The sequence below is a fragment of the Chiloscyllium punctatum genome, chromosome 6, assembly GCF_047496795.1.
Source record: "Chiloscyllium punctatum isolate Juve2018m chromosome 6, sChiPun1.3, whole genome shotgun sequence".
Classification (NCBI taxonomy): Eukaryota; Metazoa; Chordata; class Chondrichthyes; order Orectolobiformes; family Hemiscylliidae; genus Chiloscyllium; species Chiloscyllium punctatum.
The window spans coordinates 19360485-19384285 of NC_092744.1; the positions used below are offsets into that span (position 1 = coordinate 19360485).

A 23801-nucleotide genomic window follows, 5' to 3' on the forward strand; every position below is an offset into this window, starting at 1 on the left:
GGCAGCTCTGAAACTGGGCCACTTCCACCACACCACTCTATCCAATGACACCTCTGACAATGAGCCATTTCCACTGTATCACTCTATTCAACCATGCCTCTGACAATGGGCCAATTTCACTGTATCAATCTATCCAATCATCTCTCTGACAATGGGCCATTTCCACTATATCACTCTATCCAATCATACCTCTGATAATGCGCTATTTCCACTGTGTCACTTTATCCAATGGCACCTCTGTCAATGGGCCATTTCCACTTTATCACTGTATCCAATCATACGTCTGATAATGGGCCATTTCCACTATACCACTCTATCCAATGGCACCTCTGACAATGGGCCATTTCCACTGTATCATTCTTTCCAATCCTGCCTCTGACAATGGGCCATTTTCACTGCATCACTCTATCCAGTGGTACTTCTTACAATGAGCTATTTGCACTCTTTCACTCTCCACAATGCCATCTTTGCCTCAACAAACCTGGGCTAATCCAATATGGGGTCCTCAATCTAGCACTGGGAGTATCAGATTATGTTCTCCAACTTCTGGAGTAGGCCTTGAACATGCAAACGTCTGATTTGAAGACAAGAGTGCAACAAACTAAGGTACAGGCATGGCACTGAATAACTTGTACTATTTTTGCACAATTATTGTTTGATGAAAATGAGAATAACGTGATAAATTGAAATAAGCTAATAAGAATATTCATACCAAAGTATTTTATTTCACAGGCAACAACCAAATCTGTAGACAGAACTGATCCTAATCAACTCTACCACAAAATGACTTTGCAAAACTTGACCGCAAACTTCCCTATCACAGTTGATACTAAGGTAAGATGGTTTCTTGAATGAAATGATGTGGCTTGCCAGAATCAGAAGCTAGTGGATAGAGAGTGGAAACTATTCTCCCATTGATATCCAGTGTGAATGCCAAACGGTGCTGGAATGTTGCAATATGCCAGCACACTATTGTATTTTAATGCAAATTAGACAGATTTTCTTTTGAAAATAATACCTCAGGATCCAGTATATGAACAAATTGAAGCATGGTATGAGATGAGTTCACCCTGCTTGAGAGGAACAAGATGCCTTTGAACCTCTGAAGGCTAAAACTCTCCATATCATCTCTGGCTCCATCTATGCTATTTGATAGAGATTGCTTGTTATGTTAAGTCACAACACCATTACCTTTAATAAAGAGATGGTGGAAAATTAACCAGATGCGTCATCGTCTTTATTTTTCTAACAGTTTTGACAGTGTTGTCTCTTTACAGTTTTCTCCAGCAGGTTTTAGAAAGCTAAATAAAGTGCATCTGTTGAGATATTCATGGAGCCAATTTGAGTGGCTGAGAGGGAATGGTTTCTGAACATCATGAGCGGCCACTGAGCTCCACTGCTGTAGGTGATCCACACTTAGCTGGCGATCTGGTTAGCTGCTGATTTCCTGGCTTTGTGAGGAGTAGCCAAACTCTGCTGAGGCAAAGGTGGCATTGGAGAGAGTGACAGAATGCAAATGGCCAATTCACAGTGATGCCATTGAAGATGAAATAGTCCATTGCCAGTGGTGGCATTAGAGAGATTGATGGAGAGGAAATGGTCCATTGAGAGATGTGGCATTATAGAGAGTGATGGAGAGGAAATAGCCTATTGACAAAGGTGCCTTTTCAGAGAGTGATGGAGAGGAATTGGCCTGCTGACAGAGGATGCAGCTTCTTAGGATTAATCTGATCTGATTCTGATGTCACAGCGATCTTTGGAATAGTCTTATTCATCAACAAAACCCTCATTTTAAATTCTCTCAAATTTCACTGAACTGCCAAATTTGCTTCAGTGGATTTGAACTTGAAAAGTACTGTTGGCCATTTCAGTGGCTGAACGTTTCAAGAGTTGATGATATTGGTTCACTGTTTTGTTTTAAATTAACAAAGAGGGAAAGCTTTAGCTAAATCAACATAGAGTCTTAGAGTCATAGAGATTTACAGCATGGAAACAGACCCTTCGGTCCAACCTGTCCATGCTGACCAGATATCCCAACCCAATCTAGTCCCACTTGCCAGCACCCGGCCCATATCCCTCCAAACCCTTCCTATTCATATACCCATCCAAATGCCTCTTAGATGTTGCAATTGTACCAGCCTCCACCACATCCTCTGGCAGCTCATTCCATACACGTACCACCCTCTGCATGACAAAGTTGCCTCTTAGGTCTCTTTTATATCTTTCCTCTCTCACCCTAAACCTATGCCCTCTAGTTCTAGCCTCCCTGACCCCAGGGAAAAGACTTTGTCTATTTATCCTATCCATGCCCCTCAAAATTTTGTAAACCTCTATAAGGTCACCCATCAGCCTCCAACACTCTAGGGAAAAAAGCCCCAGCCTGTTCGGCCTCTCCTTGTAGCTCAAATCCTCCAAGCCTGGCAACATCCTTGTAAATCTTTTCGGAACCCTTTCAAGTTTCACAATATCTTTCCAATAGGAGGGAGACCAGAACTGCATGCAATATTCCAACAGTGGTCTAACCAATGTCCTGTACAGCCGCAACATGACCTCCCAACTCCTGTACTCAGTACTCTGACCAATAAAGGAAAGCATACCAAACGCCTTCTTCACTATCCTATCTACCTGCAACTCCACTTTCAAGAAGCTATGAACCTGCACTCCAAGGTCTCTTTGTTCAGCAACTCTCCCGAGGACCTTACCATTAATTTAAGATTTGCTTTCCCAAAATGCAGCACCTCGCATTTGTCTGAATTAAACTCCATCTGCCACTTCTCAGCCCATTGGCCCATCTGGTCCAGATCCTGTTGTAATCTGAGGTAATCCTCTTCGCTGTCCACAACAGCTCCAATTTTGGTGTCATCTGCAAACTTACTAACTGTACCTCTTATACTCGCATCCAAATCATTTATGTAAATGACAAGAAGTAGAGGGCCCAGCACCGATCCTTGTGGAACTCCACTGGTCACAGGCCTCCAATCTGAAAAACAACCCTCCACCACCATCCTCTGTCTTCTACCTTTGAGCCAGTTCTGTATCCAAACAGCTAGTGCTCCCTTTATTCCGTGTGATCTAACCTTACTAACCAGTCTCCCATGGGGAACCTTGTCAAACATCTTACTGAAGTCCATATAGACCACGTCTACTACTCTGCCCTCATCAATCTTCTTTGTTACTTCTTCAAACAACTCAATCAAGTTTGTAAGACATGATTTCCCACGCACAAGGCCATGTTGATTATCCCGAATCAGTCCTTGCCTTTCCAAATACATGTACATCCTATTCCTTAGGATTCCCTCCAACAACTTGCCCACCACCGAGGTCAGGTTCACCGGTCTATAGTTCCCTGGCTAGTCTTTACCACCCTTCTTAAACTGTGGCACCACGTTTGCCAACCTCCAGTCTTCCAGCACCTCACCTCACCAACATATTAGCTGAAATTTGAACAGAAATTGCTGGAGAATCTCAGCAGCTCGGGCAGCATCTCTGGAGAGAGAAATAGAGTTAACATTTGAAGTCCAATCTGACTATTCTTTGGAATTGAAGGTTCTCTCACAGATATTTCCAATCCTGCTGGGTATCTCCAGCAATTACGATTTTATGTCAAAACTTCTCTACCATGGCATTTGCCTTTTTATCTGCTGTAAGCTTGTGTGATTTGTGAGAAGGGATTAAGAATTATGTAACTACAATATGTAACTGGCATAAAGACCTAAATCAATCAAGATGTAATTGAATTGTGGATTAGTTTTAAGATGGAGATGGTTCCAAAAGGCTTAGTAGATTGATACTTAAATGAATGGGTTGCACTAGAAGGATAGGTTCGACAGATTGAGCTTGTTTCCACAGGAGTCTAAAAGAGTGAGAGGATTACTTGATCAAAGTGAATAAGTTTCTGAATGTTCTTGAAATATGTTCCCTCTTGTGGATCAGTACTGAGCTGTGGCTCACTGTTTAAAAATCAAGAGTCACCCTTTGAGAGCATTGAGTATAGGACTTAGGAGGTCATGTAGCGGCTGTCCAGGACATTGGTTAGGCCACTTTTGGAATACTGTATGCAGTTCTGGTCTCCCTCCTATCGAAAGGATGTAATCAAACTTGAAAGGGTTCAGAAATATTTTTAGAAGATTTTGCCAAGTTTGGAGCATTTGAGCTTTAGGGAGAGGCTGAATAGGGCTGTTTTCTTTGGATTGTCAGAGGCTGAGGGGGTGACCTTATAGAGGTTTATAAAATCATGAGAGGCATGGATAATATAAATAGACAAGGTTTTTTTCTTGGGATGAGGGAGTCCAGAGAGGGGAAAAATTTAAAAGGGACCTAAGGGGCAACTTTTCCACACAGAAGGCGGTGCGTGCATGGAGGAAGTGGTGGAGGCTGGTAGAATTGCAAGGCAATGTTTAAAAGGCATCTGGATGGATATATGAGTAGGAAGAGTTTAAGGAGTATGGGCCAATTGCTGTAATATGATATCTGGTTGGGTTGGATGAGTTGGACCAAAGGGTCTGTTTCTGTGTTGTACATCTCTGTGATTCTATCACTCTAACAAGGATGAGGACAATTTGTTTTCACAGAAGGTTGTGCAACTTTGGAACTCTGCTTCAGAAGGCAGTAAAGGGGAATCATTGAGTATGTTTAAGAAGGAATTGGAAAGATTAATGTTCATGTGATTTGTGAGAAGGGATTAAGAGGTATGTAATTACAAAATGTGGAATTCAAAACAAAAGCAGACAGCAATGATCTTATGGAATGGTGCTACAGACTCAAAGGTCTCCCATTTCATATGAATCTCCTCTTGATCTTATGCTTTACACTTTATTGTTTCAATTTTGAACAGCTAATCGGATTAGGTGCAACATCCATCTAATCTAATTCCTTATTGAACGGAATGGAATGTGATACAGGGTAGGGGATAAAACCCGAGTTCTTATCAACCTGTTAGATTCGCCAAGGTTAAAATTAAAATTGCCTCCAAATGTCTACTTATAAACATAAGGCAAACAAATGTTCAATGACCTAACACTGCTAATGGTAATTCAAACTAAATTGAATCAAGAAAGTCAAAAGGTTTACCAGATGTCCTAACTGAAATCGTGCACTGCAGCTGCATCCTGATCAGCATTAGCTGACTTAATAAATGTAACTCATTTTGAAAACTTCCAATGGATTAAGATTGACTTTGACAGGTCAGTAAGTGTAAAGCACATAGCCTGAATGACTTAATGGGAATACTTTGGACTATTTTCATTAAAATTTGAAACTATGGCTGTTAAATAGCTCCGACTTTTGGGTTCTATGAACATAAGAACAGAATAGGATGAGGATACTGGGATTGTATTCGTTGGAGTTTAGAAGATTAAGGGGAGATCTAATAGAGACGTACAAAATAATACATGGCTTTGAAAAGGTGGATGCTAGAAAATTGTTTCTGTTAGGCGAGGAGACTAGGACCCGTGGACACAGCCTTAGAATTAGAGGGGGTCATTTCAGAACGGAAATGCGGAGACATTTCTTCAGCCAGAGAGTGGTGGGCCTGTGGAATTCATTGCCACGGAGTGCAGTGGAAGCCGGGACGCTAAATGTCTTCAAGGCCGAGATTGATAGGTTCTTGTTGTCTAGAGGAATTAAGGGCTACGGGGAGAACGCTGGCAAGTGGAGCTGAAATGCGCATCAGCCATGATTGAATGGCGGAGTGGACTCGATGGGCCGAATGGCCTTACTTCCACTCCTATGTCTTATGGTCTTATGGTCTTATAATAGGTCATTTATCCTCTGAACCTTTTTTTACATTCATTCATCGGATGTCAGTGCATCACTGACCAGTCAGAATTTATTGTCCAATTTCCCTCAAGTCCATAAGATCATAAGATCTAGGAACAAAAGTAGGCTATTCAGTCCATTGAATCTGTTCTGCCATTCAATGAGATTATGGTTGACATGATAATCCTCAACTCCACTTTCCTGTCTTTTTTCCCTCTAACCCTTGATTCCCTCACTGATTTAAAGGACAGTCTATCTCTGCCTTGAATATTTTTAATAACCCAGCCTTCACTATTCCCTATGGTAAAGACTTCTTCCTCTGAGATTGGGCTTTCTCGTCCGAGATTCTCTCACAAAGAAAAAAACATTTGGGGAAAGGACAGGAGATTGGCATGAAGTAATACAACCTGTAGAAGCACTCTCAGCTGACTGGCCTTTTCTGCATCTACTCTCTGAAATCCGATAAGAATCATGCATGTTTCAATAAGGTTGCCTTTCATTCTTCTAAATTCCAATAAACATAGGTCCAATCTAATTAACCTCTCCTCATAAGAAAATTCATCCATACTTACAATCAACCGAGTGAACCTTCCCTGGATTACCTTCAAGGTCAGTATGTCTTTCTTTAGATAAGGGAACCAGAACTGTCCAGTGTATTTCAGTCTGACCAGTGGCTTGTATAGTTTTAGCAAGACTTAAGTTCAATTATGACTTCAGACTTCAGTTATGAGAATAGATTGAAAAAGTTGGCACTTTATCAAATTTAATCTCCGCCTTCTTCACTTTAAGGAATAGAGGTTTTCAAAGTCATGAGTAGATAGGATAAGCTGTTCCTGCTGGTAAAAGAAAAAAAGAATGGAAGGGTATAGATTTGAAGGGATGTGCAAATGGACATGAGAATAAACCTTTACACACAGCAAGTAGTTAGGCTATGGAATGCACTGCCTGGAAATCTGACAGAGACAAGTTCAATTGAGGTATTCAAGAGGGCATTGGCTTGTTATTTAGATCAAAATGCTGTTCAGAGATATGGGGAAAAGACTAGAGATTGGCATTAGGTGATAGAACTGGTGCAAGCACAATCAGCTGAATGGCCTTTTTGTGTCAAACTGTAATTCTACAATTTCCCTACTTTCATACTCAATTCCAAGTACCTTCCCCAATATCTAATGAACTTGTATGCAATTTTTTTGTTTTATTCATGAGGACTTTCAAATCCCTCTATGCTATATCTTTCTATAATGTTTCAGCATTTAAATAATACACACCACCTCTATTCTTCCTGCCAAAGTGCATTACCTCACATTTCCCATCATTATATCCCATCTTCTAAGTTTTTTGCCTACTTAATTAATCTGTCAATATCTGTCATCTACACAGTTGTCTTTGCACCTATTTTTGTGTCAATTGCAAACTTGGCTAGAGTCCATATAGTATTGTAATGGTGGAGTCTTCATGAACTGCTGTTGACCATGTGACTTAGGTAGACATACAGTGCTCTGAGGGAGGAAGTTTCAACGGCAGTAAAGGAATAGTGATATAGTTGCAAGTCAGGATTTTTAGACCTGCCAGTGAATGTGTTGCCATATATCTTCTGCCTATCCCTTTCATGATAGCAGTACAGTGCTATTGGAGCTGCAACCATTCATTTAGATCATGATCTGCAATGGAGGGCCATATTGTTCCCCATACGCTGTATGCTCAAGTTAATAAAAACCTAGCTTTTTCAGATTTAAAATTTACAATTGATCTTATATTGGTTGCTGTTTGTGGAAGCAAGCAATTAACTTCTATCACCCAATAGAAGAGTCTAGAATCATAGAGTCACACAGACTTACTGTACAGAAACAGATCCTTCAGTCCAACCAGTCCATGCCAACTGTAATCCGAAACTAAACTAGTGCCACCTCTCTGCACTTGGCCCATATCCCTCCAAACATTTCCTTATGTACTTATCCAAATACTTTTAAATATTGTAAGTGTACCTGCATCCATCACTTCCTTTGGAAATTCATTTCATACAAGAACCACACACTGTAAAAAGAAATGCTCCTCATGTTCTTTTTAAATCTTTCTCCTCTCACCTTAAAAAAAATATGGCCCTTGTCCCCCACCATATGGAAAAGACACCAACTATTCACCCCTCATGATTTTAAACATCTCTAGAAGATTTTTAAACCTACTACACTCCAGTGAAAAAGGTCCCATCCTATGCAGCCTCTCCTTATAACTATGCTTTCCATTCCTGGCAACATCCAGATAAATCTTTTCTGAACCCTCTGCAGCTTAATAATATCCTTCTGATAACAGTACGAACAGAACTAAACACAGTACTTCAGAAAGGCCTCACCAATATCTTGTAAACCCTCAACATGACTTCCCAATTCCCATACTCACAGGTCTGAGCAATGAAGGCAAGTGTGCTAAATGCCTTCTTAATCACGTTGTCTACATGTGACACAAACTCCAAAGAATTATGTACCTGAAGCTCTAAGTCTTTTTCTTCTACAACATTAGTCTCGTAACTTTATTTTTGAACAATCTGACATTAATTTGCAACCTATTCCCCTTGGTACCGAATTTCCAACTTGGTAGAAATAGCTGACTGTTTAATTGCTCAACACCTTTTCTACCTGTTTTTGGAATTTTTAAGTAAAATGTGTAAGGAGCTGTGTACTTGAAGTTTGCATCAGCACTTTCTTTCTCTCTGTACTCATGCTTCAGACAGGCCATTGCTATCATTGTTCATCCTTAATTATCCTAAGAAGATGGTGTCAGCCTGCTTGCTGGGCTATGTCAGGGGGCAGCTAAGAGTCAGCCATGTGGGAGTGGGACTGGAGTCACATATATAATCCCAGACCAGTAAGGATCATAGATTTCCTTCTCTGCAAGGTATTAGTGAACCAGGTAGGTATGAACAATAACTTGTGCACTTTACAGTGATTTTTGGTGCTGATGATGCTTAATATCTTGAGTTTCTTTTCAAGTGACAGCTTATTGAGTTCATGAATGTTAAGTGTGAAAGAATGGAGTTTTTATTTACTTACTGATTATTAAATATGAAGTTCAGTGTTCAATTCCTGTGATTTGTAAATATGAATTTTCATGTTCAGTTTCTGTGTTTTCTTATTTCAGGAATTCAGCTGGAAGGATTTCACCAATGAGATTCTCTCTACTGTGAACCTGCATGTGACAGATAATGAACCAATTGTTGTTTATGCACCAGAGTATCTTGAGAAGCTGGCACCTATTCTGAGTAAATATAAGCCGAGGTACGTATGCAAGAATTAACATGATGTAATGTCTATTTGCAGCATTTATTGTGGGCCTCCAGGATCATGCATGTAGGTTGGAGAACCAGCTAGAGTCTGGGGATGTGACTTTTTGGGAAGGCCTTCCATGTTGAGTACCAATCATGCAGTGAGCCTCCCTGGTGTCAAGGACACCAGCACTTGGAGTCTTAGGGTTTGAGGGAATCAACAATATGGGATTGGAGAGGAACAGAGCCTTACCAGTACTTTCCCCACACCTTTCCTGATGCCAGGTCTGTCAAACAGGTGGACAATCATGACTGCCAGTGAACAAGAGAAACCATGCCCTCACCTGCAGGCAATGTTTGCTTTCTGATTGCCCCCTATTGGGTATAAGGTGGGAAGGTCATCCATGACCTTTCCTGCCACTGATTTCATTGGGGCTGAGGTGGGAAGGTGGCAGGGACCCTGTCAGTGTTAGAAATATAGGTCACTCTAACGGTAAGACGGAACAATTCCATTGCAGGTAATGCTCATCGCACTTTGTCTTTAAGTTGGATAGTTAGGGTTCTTGTGATGCAGTGATAGTGTCCCTACCTCTGAGACAGGAGGCCTGGGTTTAAGTTCCACTTGCTCCAGAGGTGGGCTATAACAGATTGATTAGAAAGATAAAGATTCTTCTTCCTGATCTTTGGGCATTGATGCGGAGAAGTGTGACCAGGTTGGAGGGCCTCTTCATGGGTGTGCTGCTGGGCATGGCCAATTTAGCCATTAACAGGTCCAGATGGTGGAGAGGCTTGTATCTGCCGACTGTCTGCCCTTTGTGCCAGGGGTCCTTGGAAAGGAAACACAGCGTCCGCCAATAATCAAAATGCTTTTAGAGAATAGTGGGCACCATAGGTGGTGGAGTGACTTATCCTCCCTTCCAACTCCAGTTGATTTAGCCCCCTCTCTTTCTCTCCCTCACCTTTGGTGCTGTGTATTGCCCTTGCCAAATATTGCACATAATTTGATTAGTTGGAAACACGGGTGATTTACTGGTGATGGACAATATTTGAAATGTCCTACAGGTGATTTGGTGGTGGTCAGAAAGCCATTTAGTTGTGCGTAATAACACTTCCAGATATGAGAAGAAATTTTCAAAAATACAGCTGGGTTCTTGGCCATGGAGCTTAATTGTTCCTGACCGCCTGACCCTCTTCTCTGATATGTCCATTCTCTAGTGTACTTAGACAGGCGGCATGCTATGTCCAGTAACACCCTCAATGCCTTTAGAGAGATGGTTGGACAGCAATATTTCTCTCTCCAACTCCATTTTAAATTAGTTCCTTCCCTCTTTGCCTATCCCCTCCCCATATTTGTTATTGTTGCACTGCTCCTGATGGGTAGTGCTTGTTAGTTTATTAGCTTTTTAGTTGTTGTTTTAATTTGTAACATTTGGTGATTTGGTGGTGGTGAAAAATATGCAGATTTGTGTATGGCATCTTTGAACAGAAAAAAGGAAACCAGTTGTTTTCTTCACCAGTGGGGTGAGAGGCTTGTATCAGGGAAAGGATCTAGAAGGGGAAGGTGGAAACTGGTACTTATGTTAAACAATGGATTTACAATAAAACCTTGGAAATGTCTGCCTCTTTCACCAATTTGGTATCAGTTTGTTAAAGAATTTCTACTTTCCATATCTTGTCACCAAACTCAATACAAAAGGAGGCATTAAATTCCGTTTTATTTGAAAAAATGAATGCTGTTGTAACTTAACCCTTCTCGATGAATGTCGCACTTATATAATTATATATTAGCGTCGGATAATAGGCCTGGGATACTCAGCTAAGAAATTAGCATAAGATCACTCCAGATTGCTCTGCTGCACCAACGACATGCATTTATGTAGAGATTTTAAAATAGTAAAAGACATTCCAAGGTTCTTGACTAGAGAGTGATATGGACTATGATCCAAAGCGATACTTATTTCAGACAGGCTTAGTTGAAGTGGGAGGTTTGAAGAAGGAAAGCGAGTCAGAAAGGCTGAGAGCTTTTAGGGCACAAATAATGAGGCCACAGCCAATGATAGTGAAATGAAAGTTCAAACTGGCCTTAAGAGGTAAATTGAGACAAGATTGAGGCCATGTTCTTTGGGAATTAGGCTGACCAATCCTTCAATCCATTCACCATCAGGACAGATTACCTGAAGGTGCTGGGAATATCATTTGGAGGGATTGGGGTGTGCGCAAGATCGTGGGAGAAGTGCATCACGACGATGAAGCAGAAACTGGTCTTTTGGGAGCACTGATCCCTGTCCATTGTAGGTGAAAACCTGGTCATCAGGTGTGAGGCACTCGATCTGTTGTTGTGTATGGTGAAGGTCTGGCCCATCCCCCAAAACTGCACAGTTACAGTCACCTGAACCATCTTCCACTTCATCTGGTGGCCTAAGATAGACTGTGTCTGCAGGGACTCCATGTACAAAACTCTGGACAAGGGGGAAGAATATGCACAATGTTGTCCTTATCCTGATGGTCACCTTTGAGTGTGGCTGCATCAAGCTGTGCGTAGACCCTCATTACACAAACACCAAGTGTCACCACATACTGAGGTCCTACCTGCTTCCAGTGTTGTGAAGGATAGCCTCGCTGCTGCAGAATACTCCAAATAGTTGGATCGTTCCATTATGCTTGTCCTCCTTGGAGAAACTTTCAAACCTTTGCCCACATTCCATCAGGAAGTAGTCAGCAAGTAGTGTCTTCCAGACATTGAGGGAAAAGGAGAGGATGGATCCTGTCTCGTGGTTTCCTGAGCAGAATGGCTCAGTCATTTGGCAGAATGCCTCGTCACCAGAACTTTCCAACAAACATCAAGATGTAATTTGATGAGGAGGGCACAATCTGTCAGATCCTTCATGTACACCTGATTGATCTGTACCACCACACGCTACCCTCAAAGCAGCTGCAGTGGGGTTGAGACTGTCACACATCTCCTTCTGGAATCTGTCTTTGCAAAGAAATTCTGGAGGAAGGTGTAATTGTTCTTAAGGTTCATCCAGCTCCATCACGTGGGACTCTGACCTCTACGGTCTGTTCCCTGGGACGCACACTGAGACAAACATCGACGGCACTTGGAAGACTATCAATTCAGTGAAAGATGGTCTTTGGTTTGCCTGAAACTTGTTGGTCTTCCAGAACAAGAAGTTGACCCCAACTGAGTGTTGCAAATAGATATGTAGTCCACGACTGTGTGCTGAGGGACACACTAAAGCTTGGGGCAGCTGCTACCAAGGCACAGTGGGGAAAGACCACCATCTGAAGTCTTCCTGCTGAAGATAAATGGGGGTCCGTTTAGTTTTCAGGCTCTCCCAGTGTCTCAAATATATGTAAGCAGTAGTTATGTATGTATAAGAGTGGTCTTTGGTTTTGTGAACAGAGTCAAAGTCAAAGTTTTTGTTTGTTTATTTGATGTGCAACTGTACAGAAGTGAACTGCATTTCTGACCTTGTATATAAACAAAGATTTTTTAATGAGCATATTACACTTTTGAAATATGAGAAAGAAACTGAAGGAGATAGGAGCTGAATGCCACAGTGTGCTCAAATATTATGGAATTCAAGGAGGTCACAGATATAGGGATTCATATCGGAATATGTTGTATATGCACGTCAATTAAGGACAGATTTCACGATTATTTGTAATGGTTCGTCTAAAAGGTGTTATGCCATTCATTATAGTCTAAACTATCAAATGAGGAATAGCCATTTGAGTGAAACATTGAATGGTTTCTGGGAGTAATGAAATTGTAGTCCAGTATCTGATTCATAACAAAATTGGCTTATGTAATCTGCAGGGTCCTTCAAAACTACGTTATATGGAGGCAAGTGATGGATCTTGTGGGTAGTCTGAGCTCTACCTACAAGGAGACAAGAGCAGCGTTCCGGAAGGTGGGACCGAGATATCTTTTAAATACTCGTAAGCTGTTCACAGCTTTACCTGCAACATAATTAGTTGATGAACGTAATTGGTTCTTTTATGTGAACAGTGGCAAAGGAAGGTTGCATAGTGCCACCACACACACACACCAAGGGGTTCACTTACTGTCCATGTGGCCTCAGTGCCTGTGATGTCACTGCCAGCACTTCTACAGCCAGCTGTCTGCATCAAAGAACAGGAGTAAGAAAATTAATGTCTTTCAAATGTTTAAAAATCAGCTGAAACCCTAGTTTGAATCACAGATAACCTTCCAGTGCAGAAAGAGGCTATTCGGCCCTACACTAACCCTTCAAACAGCATCCCACCCAGAGCCACCACATCCCTGAAGCCCCGCATGTGGCATGGTTAATCCATCTAACCTATACTTTCCTGGACACTATGGCCAATTTAGCATGACCAATCCACCTAGCCTGAAAGAAAGTGGGAACCGCAGATGCTGGAGATCAGAGTCGAAAAGTGTGGTGCTGGAAAAGCACAGCAGGTCAGGCAGCATCCGAGGAGCAGGAGAGATAATGTTTTGGGCATTAGCCCTTCATCAGGAATGTTGAGGGGGGGGGAGAAGGGGCTGAGAGATAATTAGGAGTGTGAGGGTGGGGCTGGGGGTAAGGTAGCTGAGAAAGCGATAGGTTGATTGAGATGGGGGGGGTGATGGTGATAAGTCAGAGGGGAGTGTGGAGTGGATAGATGGGAAGGAAGATGGACAAGTGGAACAGTTCAAGAGGACGGTGCCGATTTGGAAGGTCGGATCTGGGATAAGGTGGGGGGAGGGGTCATGAGGAAACTGGTGAAATTGATGTTGATGCCGCCAAGGAGACGCAAGTCCTGGGCCTCTTCCACCACTAAATCCAAGCACCCCTCCAACTACTTGGCACCAACATTGATTTCACAGTTTCCTCATCTCCCCTCCCCCCACCTCATCCCAGGTCCAACCTTCCAACTCGGCACCACCCTCTTGAACTGTCCTACCTGTCCATCTTCCTTCCCACCCATGTGCTCCACCTTCCCCTTTGACCTATCACCGTCACAACCCCCCCCCCCCCCCCGCCATTTCCATCTACCTATCACCTTTCCAGCTAGCCTCCTCCCAGCCCCACCCCCACTGTTCTATTTATCTCTCAGACCCCTTCCCCCTCCACCTACATTCCTGATGAAGGGCTTATGCCTGCACCTTGGATGCTGCCAAACCGATGTGCTTTTCCAGCATCACACGTTTCGACTCCAACCTCAATCCACCTGTCCTGCACATCTTTGGGACAAAACTAGAGCATTCGCTGAAAACCCACGCAGACACATGGAGAACTTCCAAATTCCACACAGATGGGGGGTCACCCAAAGCTTGAATCGAACCTGGGGTCATGGCACTGTGAGATAGCGGTGCTATCCACTGAGCCACTGGGATCACTATTTGCTCACTATGCCATCTCTAAGACATTCCCGCACACTCCCTACACCTCCCAGGTTCCTCCTCATTCATGCCTGTACTACCCTGCTATTCATTGCCTCCAGGGTAAGCAAGTGGGGTAGTGAGAAGAAGCACCGAGTGGGGTCAGCAGGGTGCTGGACAGGGGAGAGGGGCATTGAGGTAGGATTAGAGACAAAAAAATCTGTAAATGCTGGAATCCAAGGTAGACAATCAGGAGGCTGGAAGAACACAATAGGCCAGGCAGCATCAGGAGCTGGAGGAGTCCACGTTTCTTTATGTTGTTCTTTGTGGAACACATCAGAGAGTGCAGTGTGGAGAAAGTGTGCAAACGATGTCAACAGCAACATGGACAAAGCTGTGGGACGACTATACGTCGACTATGCTTTTGTTGGGGAGAGTAAAAAAATGGTAATATTATTTTCCTCAATTAAAACATCATAAGAGATGTGTGCTTTTTAAATAGTTCTATGAAGTCATATTACTAAGGCTGCTCGCCACCACCTTTTCATGGACACAAATGCAGGTCCAGTCAGCAATGTTCACATCCCATGAATAGTTAAAAAAAAAATAATTTGGTATTAAAAGATCCAAGTTCCCAGCACAAATAAAAGTTGGCATTGATCAAATACAGATGTTTGCAGTTCCAAGTCTGCTGTTATGTCTTTGAGAGAGGACCTGTACAAGTGTTCCAATTGTCGAATTTTTAAAAGACTTGTTGCTGTCAATAATAGGCTGAAAAACAGGGCCATCAGGATTCCTAACGAGGCCAAGCTACAGAGACCTATCATATTGCCCATATCCCTCTACCAATTGGAAGCTACTTTTTTAACAATCCAATGAAAGAAAAGACTTACCCTTCTCTAGTGCCTTTACGTAACCTTGGATATCCCAACTGTGTACTTTTGAAGAAGGTGTAACCCTTCTTCAGGACTGGGGGCGGGTGTGAGGGGAGCTGCAGATAAAGGGGGTTGGGGCTGGGTTTTGGGTGGACAGAGGAGTGGTGTGGGTCAGGTAGGGGTAGGTTAACACATGTCGAGGGTGCGACTTGTTTGGTCGATAGGAGGAATGAATCCAGTTGATAGTTAGAAGGAAGGGAGGAATGAAAGGGAGGGGTAGGTGCTGGAAATAGAGTCAGGAGAAGGGAAGGGAGGTTATTTGAAATTGGAGAACTCAATGTTGAGTCCTCTGGGCTGGAGGAGCACAACAACAATAAGAGTTGCTGATGATTCCTCCAGTGCCATTGGCTCCACACATACGCATATGGGAAGAGTTGGTGTTGGCTTCCAGCACCAGGATTCATGTTAATTACCTCAGTGACACTGCCATTGTGTTCTGGTGCATTAGCAGCTGTTACACCAACAGCCAAATTGGGAGAAAATCGACAGAAATGCTATCCACAGTGACATCTAGAGTTCAGAACCTGAAACTACACCATGATTGTTGACATTGCAAAACTGAATGGGAATTGTTAACACAGAAATTGATAGTGATAAATGTTAACAGTATTAAAAGTGTGAAGTTTATAAACAGAACTACATATTCTCAGCACATTTTTCAACAAAAGTACTACTAGGAGAAATGTAAAATGTTCTGTCAATTCACTTTCAGTCATTTTGTTCTTTCTCAGAAAATCAAAATGTACCCAAACTAGTTTAAAATGGAAAGACATACTGTAAGCATTTCTCACAACTACATCCTCTTCAAATGACTTGGTACACTCATAGGGGGAGAATTTGTTTCTGATTTGATTCTACTCCATTTTGGGTTCCTACACAGAGTTGGCAGCAGTTTTGTTCAGGTTAACACAGCCTAGTGAAATCAGCCTTTCAAATATAAATGTTTTACCTCATGTTTCTCTTTTGTTTTGCATCATGCAGGCTCTTTATGGAACAACATCAGAGAGTGCAGTGTGGAGAAAGTGTGCAAACTATGTCAACAGCAACATGGACAAAGCTGTGGGACGACTATACGTAGACGATGCTTTTGCTGGGGAGAGTAAAAAAATGGTAATATTATTCCTCAATTAAAACATCATAAGAGATGTGTGATTTTTATATAGTTCTATGAAGTCATATTAATAACGCTGCTCACCACCCTGGCTCAGTCAACAATGTCGTCATTCCATGAATAGTTAAAAGAAAATAAATAATTTGATATTGGCAGATCCAAGCTTCCAACACAAATAAAAGTTGGCATTGAGCAAATACAGATGCTTGCAGTTCCAAATCTGCTGTTAAGTCTTTGAGAGGGGACCTGTACAAATGTTCCATTACAAATGTTCCAATTGTTGGACTTTTAATAGACTTGTGAATAACCTGTTGCTGTCTACAATAAGCTGAAAAACATGGCCTTCAGGATTCCTAATGAGGCCAAGCCACAGAGATCTACCATATTGCCCATGTCCCTCTACCTATTGGAAGCTACTTAATAAACCATCAATTCAACCCAGTGAGAGAAAAGACTTTGTTTTTTCTAGTGCCTTTGCTTAACCTTGGATATCCCAACTGAGTGCTTTTGAAATGCAGGCATTTTGGGAAACACAGCAGTTGAGTTACGTACGGCACTCTCCTATAATCAGCAAGATAATAAGGACCAGATAGTCTGGTTTAGAAGAAAAGCCAAGCAGGTTGAACATATGCTCATTGACATTTAGGAGACTGCAAGATTATCTTAGTGAAGCATCGAAGATTCAAGGGACCTGCTAGCTCAATTGGTAAATCTCCGGCTTTAAACCTTGCAGGCAAAGGTTCAAGAACTTGCCTGGGTACTATTTTCAGAATGGTACATGTGTCAGTAGTTAGTACTGCTGCCTCACAGCGCCAGGGACCCAGGCTCAATTCCAGCCTCAGGTGACTGTCTGTTTGGAGTTTGCACATTCTCCTTATGTCTGCAGGGGTTACCTTCAGGTGCTCCTGTCTCCTCCTACAGTCCAAAGATGTGTAAGTTATTTGGATTGTCCATTCTAAATTGCCCTATATTGCACAGGGATGGGCAGACTAGGTCGATTAGCCATGGTTAATGTGGGTGATAGAGTCATAGAGATGTACAGCATGGAAACAGACCCTTCGGTCCAACCCGTTCATGCTGACCAGATATCTCAACCCAATCTAGTTCCACCTGCCAGCACCCAGCCCATATTCCTCCAAACCCTTCCTATTCATATACCCATCCAAATGCCTCTTAAATGTTGCACTTGTACCAGCCTCCACCACATCCTCTGGCAGCTCATTCCATACACATACCACCCTCTGTGTGACAAAGTTGCCCCTTAGGTCTCCTTTATATCTTTCCCCTCTCACCCTAAACCTATGCCCTCTAGTTCTGGCCCCCCTGACCCCAGGGAAAAGACTTTGTCTATTTATTCTATCCATGCCCCTCATAATTTTGTAAACCTCTATAAGGTCACCCATCAGCCTCCGACGCTCCAGGGAAAAAAGCCCCAGTCTGTTCAGTCTCTCCCTGTAGCTCATATCCTCCAACCCTGGCAACATCCTTGTAAATCTTTGCTGAACCCTTTCAAGTTTCACAACATCTTTCCGATAGGAAGGAGGCCAGAATTGCACGCAATATTCCAACAGTGGCCTAACCAATGTCCTGTACAGCCGCAACATGACTTCCCAACTCCTGCACTCAATACTCTGACCAATAAAGGAAAGCATATCAAACGCCTTCTTCACTATCCTATCTACCTGCGACTCCACTTTCAAGGAGTTATGAACCTGCACTCCAAGGTCTCTTTGTTCAGCAACACTCCCTAGGACCTTACCATTAAGTGTATAAGTCCTGCTAATATTTGCTTTCCCAAAATGCAGCACCTCGCATTTATCTGAATTAAACTCCATCTGCCACTTCTCAGCCCATTGGCCCATCTGGTCCAGATCCTGTTGTAGTCTGAGTTAATCCTCTTCGCTGTCCACTACAGCTCCAATTTTGGTGTCATCTGCAAACTTACTAACTGTACCTTTTATGCTTGCATCCAAGTCATTTATGTAAATGACAAAAAACAGAGGGCCCAGCACCGATCCTTATGGCACTCCACTGGTCACAGGCCTCCTGTCTGAAAAACAACCCTCCACTACCACCCTCTGTCTTCTACCTTTGAGCCAGTTCTGTATCCAAATGGCTAGTTCTCTCTGTATTCCGTGAGATCTAAACTTGCTAATCAGTCTCCCATGGGGAACCATGTTGAATGCCTTACTGAAATCCATACAGATCACATCTACTGCTCTGCCCTCATCAATCTTCTTTGTTACTTCTTCAAAAAACTCAATCAAGTATGTGAGGCATGATTTCCCATTCACAAAGCCATGTTGACTATCCCGAATCAGTCCTTGCCTTTCCAAATACACGTACATCCTGTCCCTCAGGGTTCCCTCCAACAACTTGCCCACCACTGACACCAGGCTCACTGGTCTATAGTTCCCTGGCTTGTCTTTACCACCCTTCTTAAACAGTGGCACCACATTTGCCAACCTCCAGTCTTCTGGCACCTCACCTGTGACTATTGATGATACAAATATCTCAGCAAGAGGCCGAGCAATCACTTCTCTAGCTTCCCACAAAGTTCTCGGGTACACCTGATCAGGTCCTGGGGATTTATCCAGCTTTAACCGTTACAAGAAATCCAGCACTTCCTCCTCTGTAATCTGGACATTTTTCAAGATATCACCATCTATTTTCCTACAGTCTATATATTCCATATCCTTTTCCACAGTAAATACTGATGCAAAATATTCAAATAGTATCTCCCCCATTTTCTGTGGCTCCACACAAAGGCCGCCTTGCTGATCTTTGAGGGGCCCTATTCTCTCCCTAGTTACCCTTTTGTCCTGAATATATTTGAAAAAACCCTTTGGATTCTCCTTAATTATATTTGCCAAAGCTATCTCATGTCCCCATTTCGCCCTTCTGATTTCCCTCTTAAGTATACTCCTACTTCCTTTTTACTCTTCTAAGGATTCACTCGATCTATCCTGTCTGTACCTGACATATGCTTCCTTCTTTTTCTTAACCAAACCCTCAACTTCTTTAGTCATCCAGCGTTCCCTATACCTACCAGCCTTCCCTTTCACCCTGATAGGAATATACTTTCTCTGGATTCTCGTTATCTCATTTCTGAAGGCTTCTCATTTTCCAGCCGGCCCTTTACCTATGAATATCTGCACCCAATCAGCTTTCGAAAGTTCTTGCCTAATACCATCAAAATTGGCCCTTCTCTAATTTAGAACTTAAACTTTTAGACCTGGTCTGTCCTTTTCCATCACTATTTTAAAACGAATAGAATTATGGTTGCTAGCCCCAAAGTGCTCCCCACCTGACATCTCAGTCACCTGCCCTGCCTTATTTCCCAAGAGTAGGTCAAGTTTTGCACCTTCTCTAGTAGGTACATCCACATACTGAATCAGAAAATTGTCTTGTACACACTTAACAAATTCCTCTCCATCTCAACCTTTAACACTATTGCAGTCCCAGTCTATGTTTGGAAAGTTAAAATCCCCTACCATAGCCACCCTATTTTTCTTACAGATAGCTGAGATCTCCTTACAAGTTTGTTTCTCAATTTTCCTCTGACTATTGGGGGCTCTATAATACAATCCTAATAAGGTGATCATCCCTTTCTTATTTCTCAGTTCCACCCAAATAACTTCCCTGGATGCATTTTCAGGAATATCCTCCCTCAGCACAGCTGTAATGCTATCCCTTATCAAAAATGCCACTCCCCTCCTATTTTGCCTCCCTTTCTATCCTTCCTGTAGCAATTGTATCCTGGAACATTAAGCTGCCAGTCCTGCCCATCCCTGAGCCATGTTTCCGTAATTGCTATGATATCCCAGTCCCATGTTCCTAACCATGCCCTGAGTTCATCTGCCTTTCCTGTTAGGCCCCTTTCATTGAAATAAATGCAGTTTAATTTATTAGTCCTACCTTGTCCCTGCCTGCCCTGACTGTTTGACTCACTTCTGTTCTCAGCAGTACCTGTCTCAGATCGATCTCTTTCCGCACTATCTCCCTGGGTCCCACCTCCCCTCCCCACCTTACTAGTTTAAATCCTCCCAAGCAGTTCTAGCAAATTTCCCTGCCTGTACATTCGACCCCTTCCAATTTAGGTGCAATCCGTCCTTCTTGTACAGGTCACTTCTACCCCAAAAGAGATTCCAATGATCCAAAAATGTGAATCCTTCTCCCATACATCAGCTCCTCAGCCCTGCATTCATCTGCTCTATCCTCCTATTCCTGCCCTCCCTAGCTCATAGCACTGGGAGTAATACAGATATTACTACCCTTGAGGACCTCCTTTTTAAATTTCTGCCGAACTCTCTGTAATCTCCCTTCAGAGTCTCAGCCTTTTCCCTTCCAATGTTGTTAGTTCCAATGTGGACAATGACCTCCTGCTGGCCCCTCTCCCCTGTAAGAACATTCTGCAGCCTCTCTGAGACATCCTTGATCCTGGCACCAGGGAAACAACACACCATTCTGCTTTTTCTCTGCTGGCCACAGAAACGTCTGTCTGTACCTCTGACTACAGAATCCCCTAACACAATTGATCTCTTGGAAGTCGACGTACCCCTTGTTGCATTAGAGCCAGTCTCAATACCAGAAACTTGGCTGTTCGTGCTACGTTCCCCTGAGACTCCATCACCTCCTACATTTTCCAAAACAGCATACCTGTTTGAAATGGGTATATCCACAAAAGACTCCTGCACCAGGTGCCTACCTCTCTTACCCTTCCTGGAGTTAACCCATCTATGTGACTGTATCTGAGACTTTCCCCCCTTCCTACAACTGCCATCCATCACATACTGTTGCTGCTGCAAATTCCTCATTGCTTCTATCTGTCTCTCCAACCGATCCACTCGATCTGATAAGATTCGCATCCAACAGCATTTTTGGCAGATATAATCCGCGGTAACCCTTAAACTCTCTTTAAACTCCCACATCTGACAAGAAATACATATCACTGCAAAGGCCATTTTTGCTCCTTCACAATCTACAGACCCAGAAAATAACACCATCTTATTCCTCTACAAACACTGCCCCAGGTTAAATTAATAGCTATGACTTATATTTTAAGTTTAATCAAGACACTTATCTCCAAAAACATATAATCAAGAAAGAATCCACTAAACTCACTACTGCAGCCTTTCTCTTGGACAGACTTAAAACAACAATTAACTTATCTGATTCTGTGTTGTGAAATTCACCAACAGTTCCTCCAAGATTAGTTGTGAATTTCACTGTTTGTTAATTTTCCCAGATGCACTCCGATGTCCAGCGATACACGAATTCAAAAATAGCAAAGGCGGTAACTGTGCAGGTGTTCGCTCGCTCTTGCTGTCACGCTGTCATGCTGTTGCGCTCTCGCTCTCTCTCTCTCTCTCGCTCTCGCTCTCTCTCTCGCTCTCTCTCTCGCTCCCTCCCTCCCTCCCTCTCTCTCCCCCTCCCTCTCCCTCTCCCTCTCCCTCTCCTGCACTGTCCTCACCATGTGCTTCCTTTGTCTGCTCTTCTCCCTTTTAAACTGCTTTTGTTTTGACTTTTTTTTTCCAAAGTTCCAAAACAGTGCAACAGCATATAAAACAGTAATTGCTGCTCCTGGAATTTGAGGAAATCACCTCCAACACCTTAAATACCTCAAAAAAAGGAGCAGCTCTTATAGCCAGAAATGTTTCCTGTCCTCCATCTTGGATTACCCAGAATCCTTATATAGGAATAGGGCAGGGTCTAGATCTGGGTGGGATGCTCTTCAGAGGGTTGGTGCAGACTTGATGGGCTGAATGGCATCTTTCTGCACAGTAGGGATTCTGAGGGAACTTGGAAGGATGAAGGTTAAGAAGATGTTTTCCCTTGTGAACTGAGGAGCAGAGTGAAAATGTAGGTAAACATTCAAAGCTGTATTGTCAATGGAGGGCCATCAAACGTGATAATGTACTAGCTGTTCCATCTGTTGCTCCTTTCAAACCTTACCTTTTAATTTCTTATCAGCTTACTACAAAGCTTATTGTTGTAATGTTAGGAATGAATGCATGATTAGGCAGATGACAAAAGATAGTTTTACTTGCACCATACTGTCTGCATTAAGTGTAAAGATATAAACAGACCCTGGAGCAAATATGTATTTTTAAAAACTGCTCATGGACGTCATCCGTAATTTTGAAAGAAGAAAGAACAGCAACCGGTAAATAAGTAATTAATGGAATCATCATAATAGTCCATATAATTAGTTAAAGGTTAACTTTTTTTTATTAGAAATAATATATGGAAAGACATGGCAGCAACCGAACACATTAATCAGACTATACTGAGGGACAAAATGTTATGTCCATTAAATAAACTTTGTGCCATCATAAAATATGTTAATCAAATGTCCTCCAAAGTATTTATCTACAGATCCTTTCCCTTCACTTTTAAATGAAGAGTCCCATTAAATCTAACATTTATTATTTTAACAGCATCTTGAAATTATAGTCCATTTGAACTTAACCAGAATAAGAAAACAAAGCTGTGAGACCATACTCCTGTTGAAGTTTCTCACCTGGAGGGAAGGCTGATCAGGGTATGATGTGTCATGGGCATTGTGCCTGTTTTGCTCATTCCCAACTTTTAAAAACAATGGATGAGATTTTCTGCTCATTTCTCACTTCATCAATTCTTTGATGGATTTTTGTTTCATTTGTTCATGGGATGTTGCTGGCTAGGCCAGGCTCTGCCAGAGGGCAGTTCAGAGTCAACAACATTGCTGTAGGTCTAGAGTCACATGTAAGCCAGAACAGGTAATGATGGCAGATTTCCTTCCCCAACAAACATCTCTGAACCTGCTGCACACAGAACATTAGCCTGGGGTTCTGGACTACTAGCCCAGTGATATGACCACGGTGCCACCATTTCCCCATAGTTTGGATTTGAACTGATGAAGTAACGTACATGCAAAAAACCTTGGTGTGCAGGTTCATAGCTCCTTAAAAGTGGAGTCGCAGGTAGATAGGATAGTGAAGAAGGCGTTTGGTATGCTTTCCTTTATTGGTCAGAATATTGAATACAGGAGTTGGGAGGTCATATTGTGGCTGTACAGGACAATGGTTAGGCCACTGTTGGAATATTGCATGCAATTCTGGTTTCCTTCCGGTCAGAAAGATGTGAAACTTGAAAGGGTTCAGCAAAGATTTGCAAGGATGTTGCCAGTGTTTGAGCCATAGGTAAAGGCTGAACAGGCTGGGGCTGTTTTCCCTGGAGCGTCGGAGGCTGAGGGGTGACCTTATGGAGGCTTACAAAATTATGAGGGGCATGGATAGGATAAATAGACAAAGTACTTTCCCTGGGATGGGGTAGTCCAGATCTAGATGGCATAGATTTAGGGTGAGAGGGGAAAGATATAAAAGAGACCTCAGGGGCGACATTTTC

The 23801-nt window shown here is 42.6% G+C and overlaps 1 protein-coding gene across 4 annotated transcripts in view; it reads left to right on the forward strand.

The window, feature by feature from the left end:
• Window positions 1–23801, forward strand: part of LOC140478754 (neprilysin-like) — a 193849-nt gene that overhangs the window by 119530 nt on the left and 50518 nt on the right. For all 4 annotated transcript variants that reach the window (XM_072572090.1, XM_072572091.1, XM_072572093.1 and 1 more), the window contains exons 10-13: window positions 733–834; window positions 8893–9029; window positions 12840–12933; window positions 16283–16411. In XM_072572090.1, the coding sequence (XP_072428191.1) occupies window positions 733–834; window positions 8893–9029; window positions 12840–12933; window positions 16283–16411 (462 nt within the window). The remainder of the gene's footprint in view (window positions 1–732; window positions 835–8892; window positions 9030–12839; window positions 12934–16282; window positions 16412–23801) is intronic.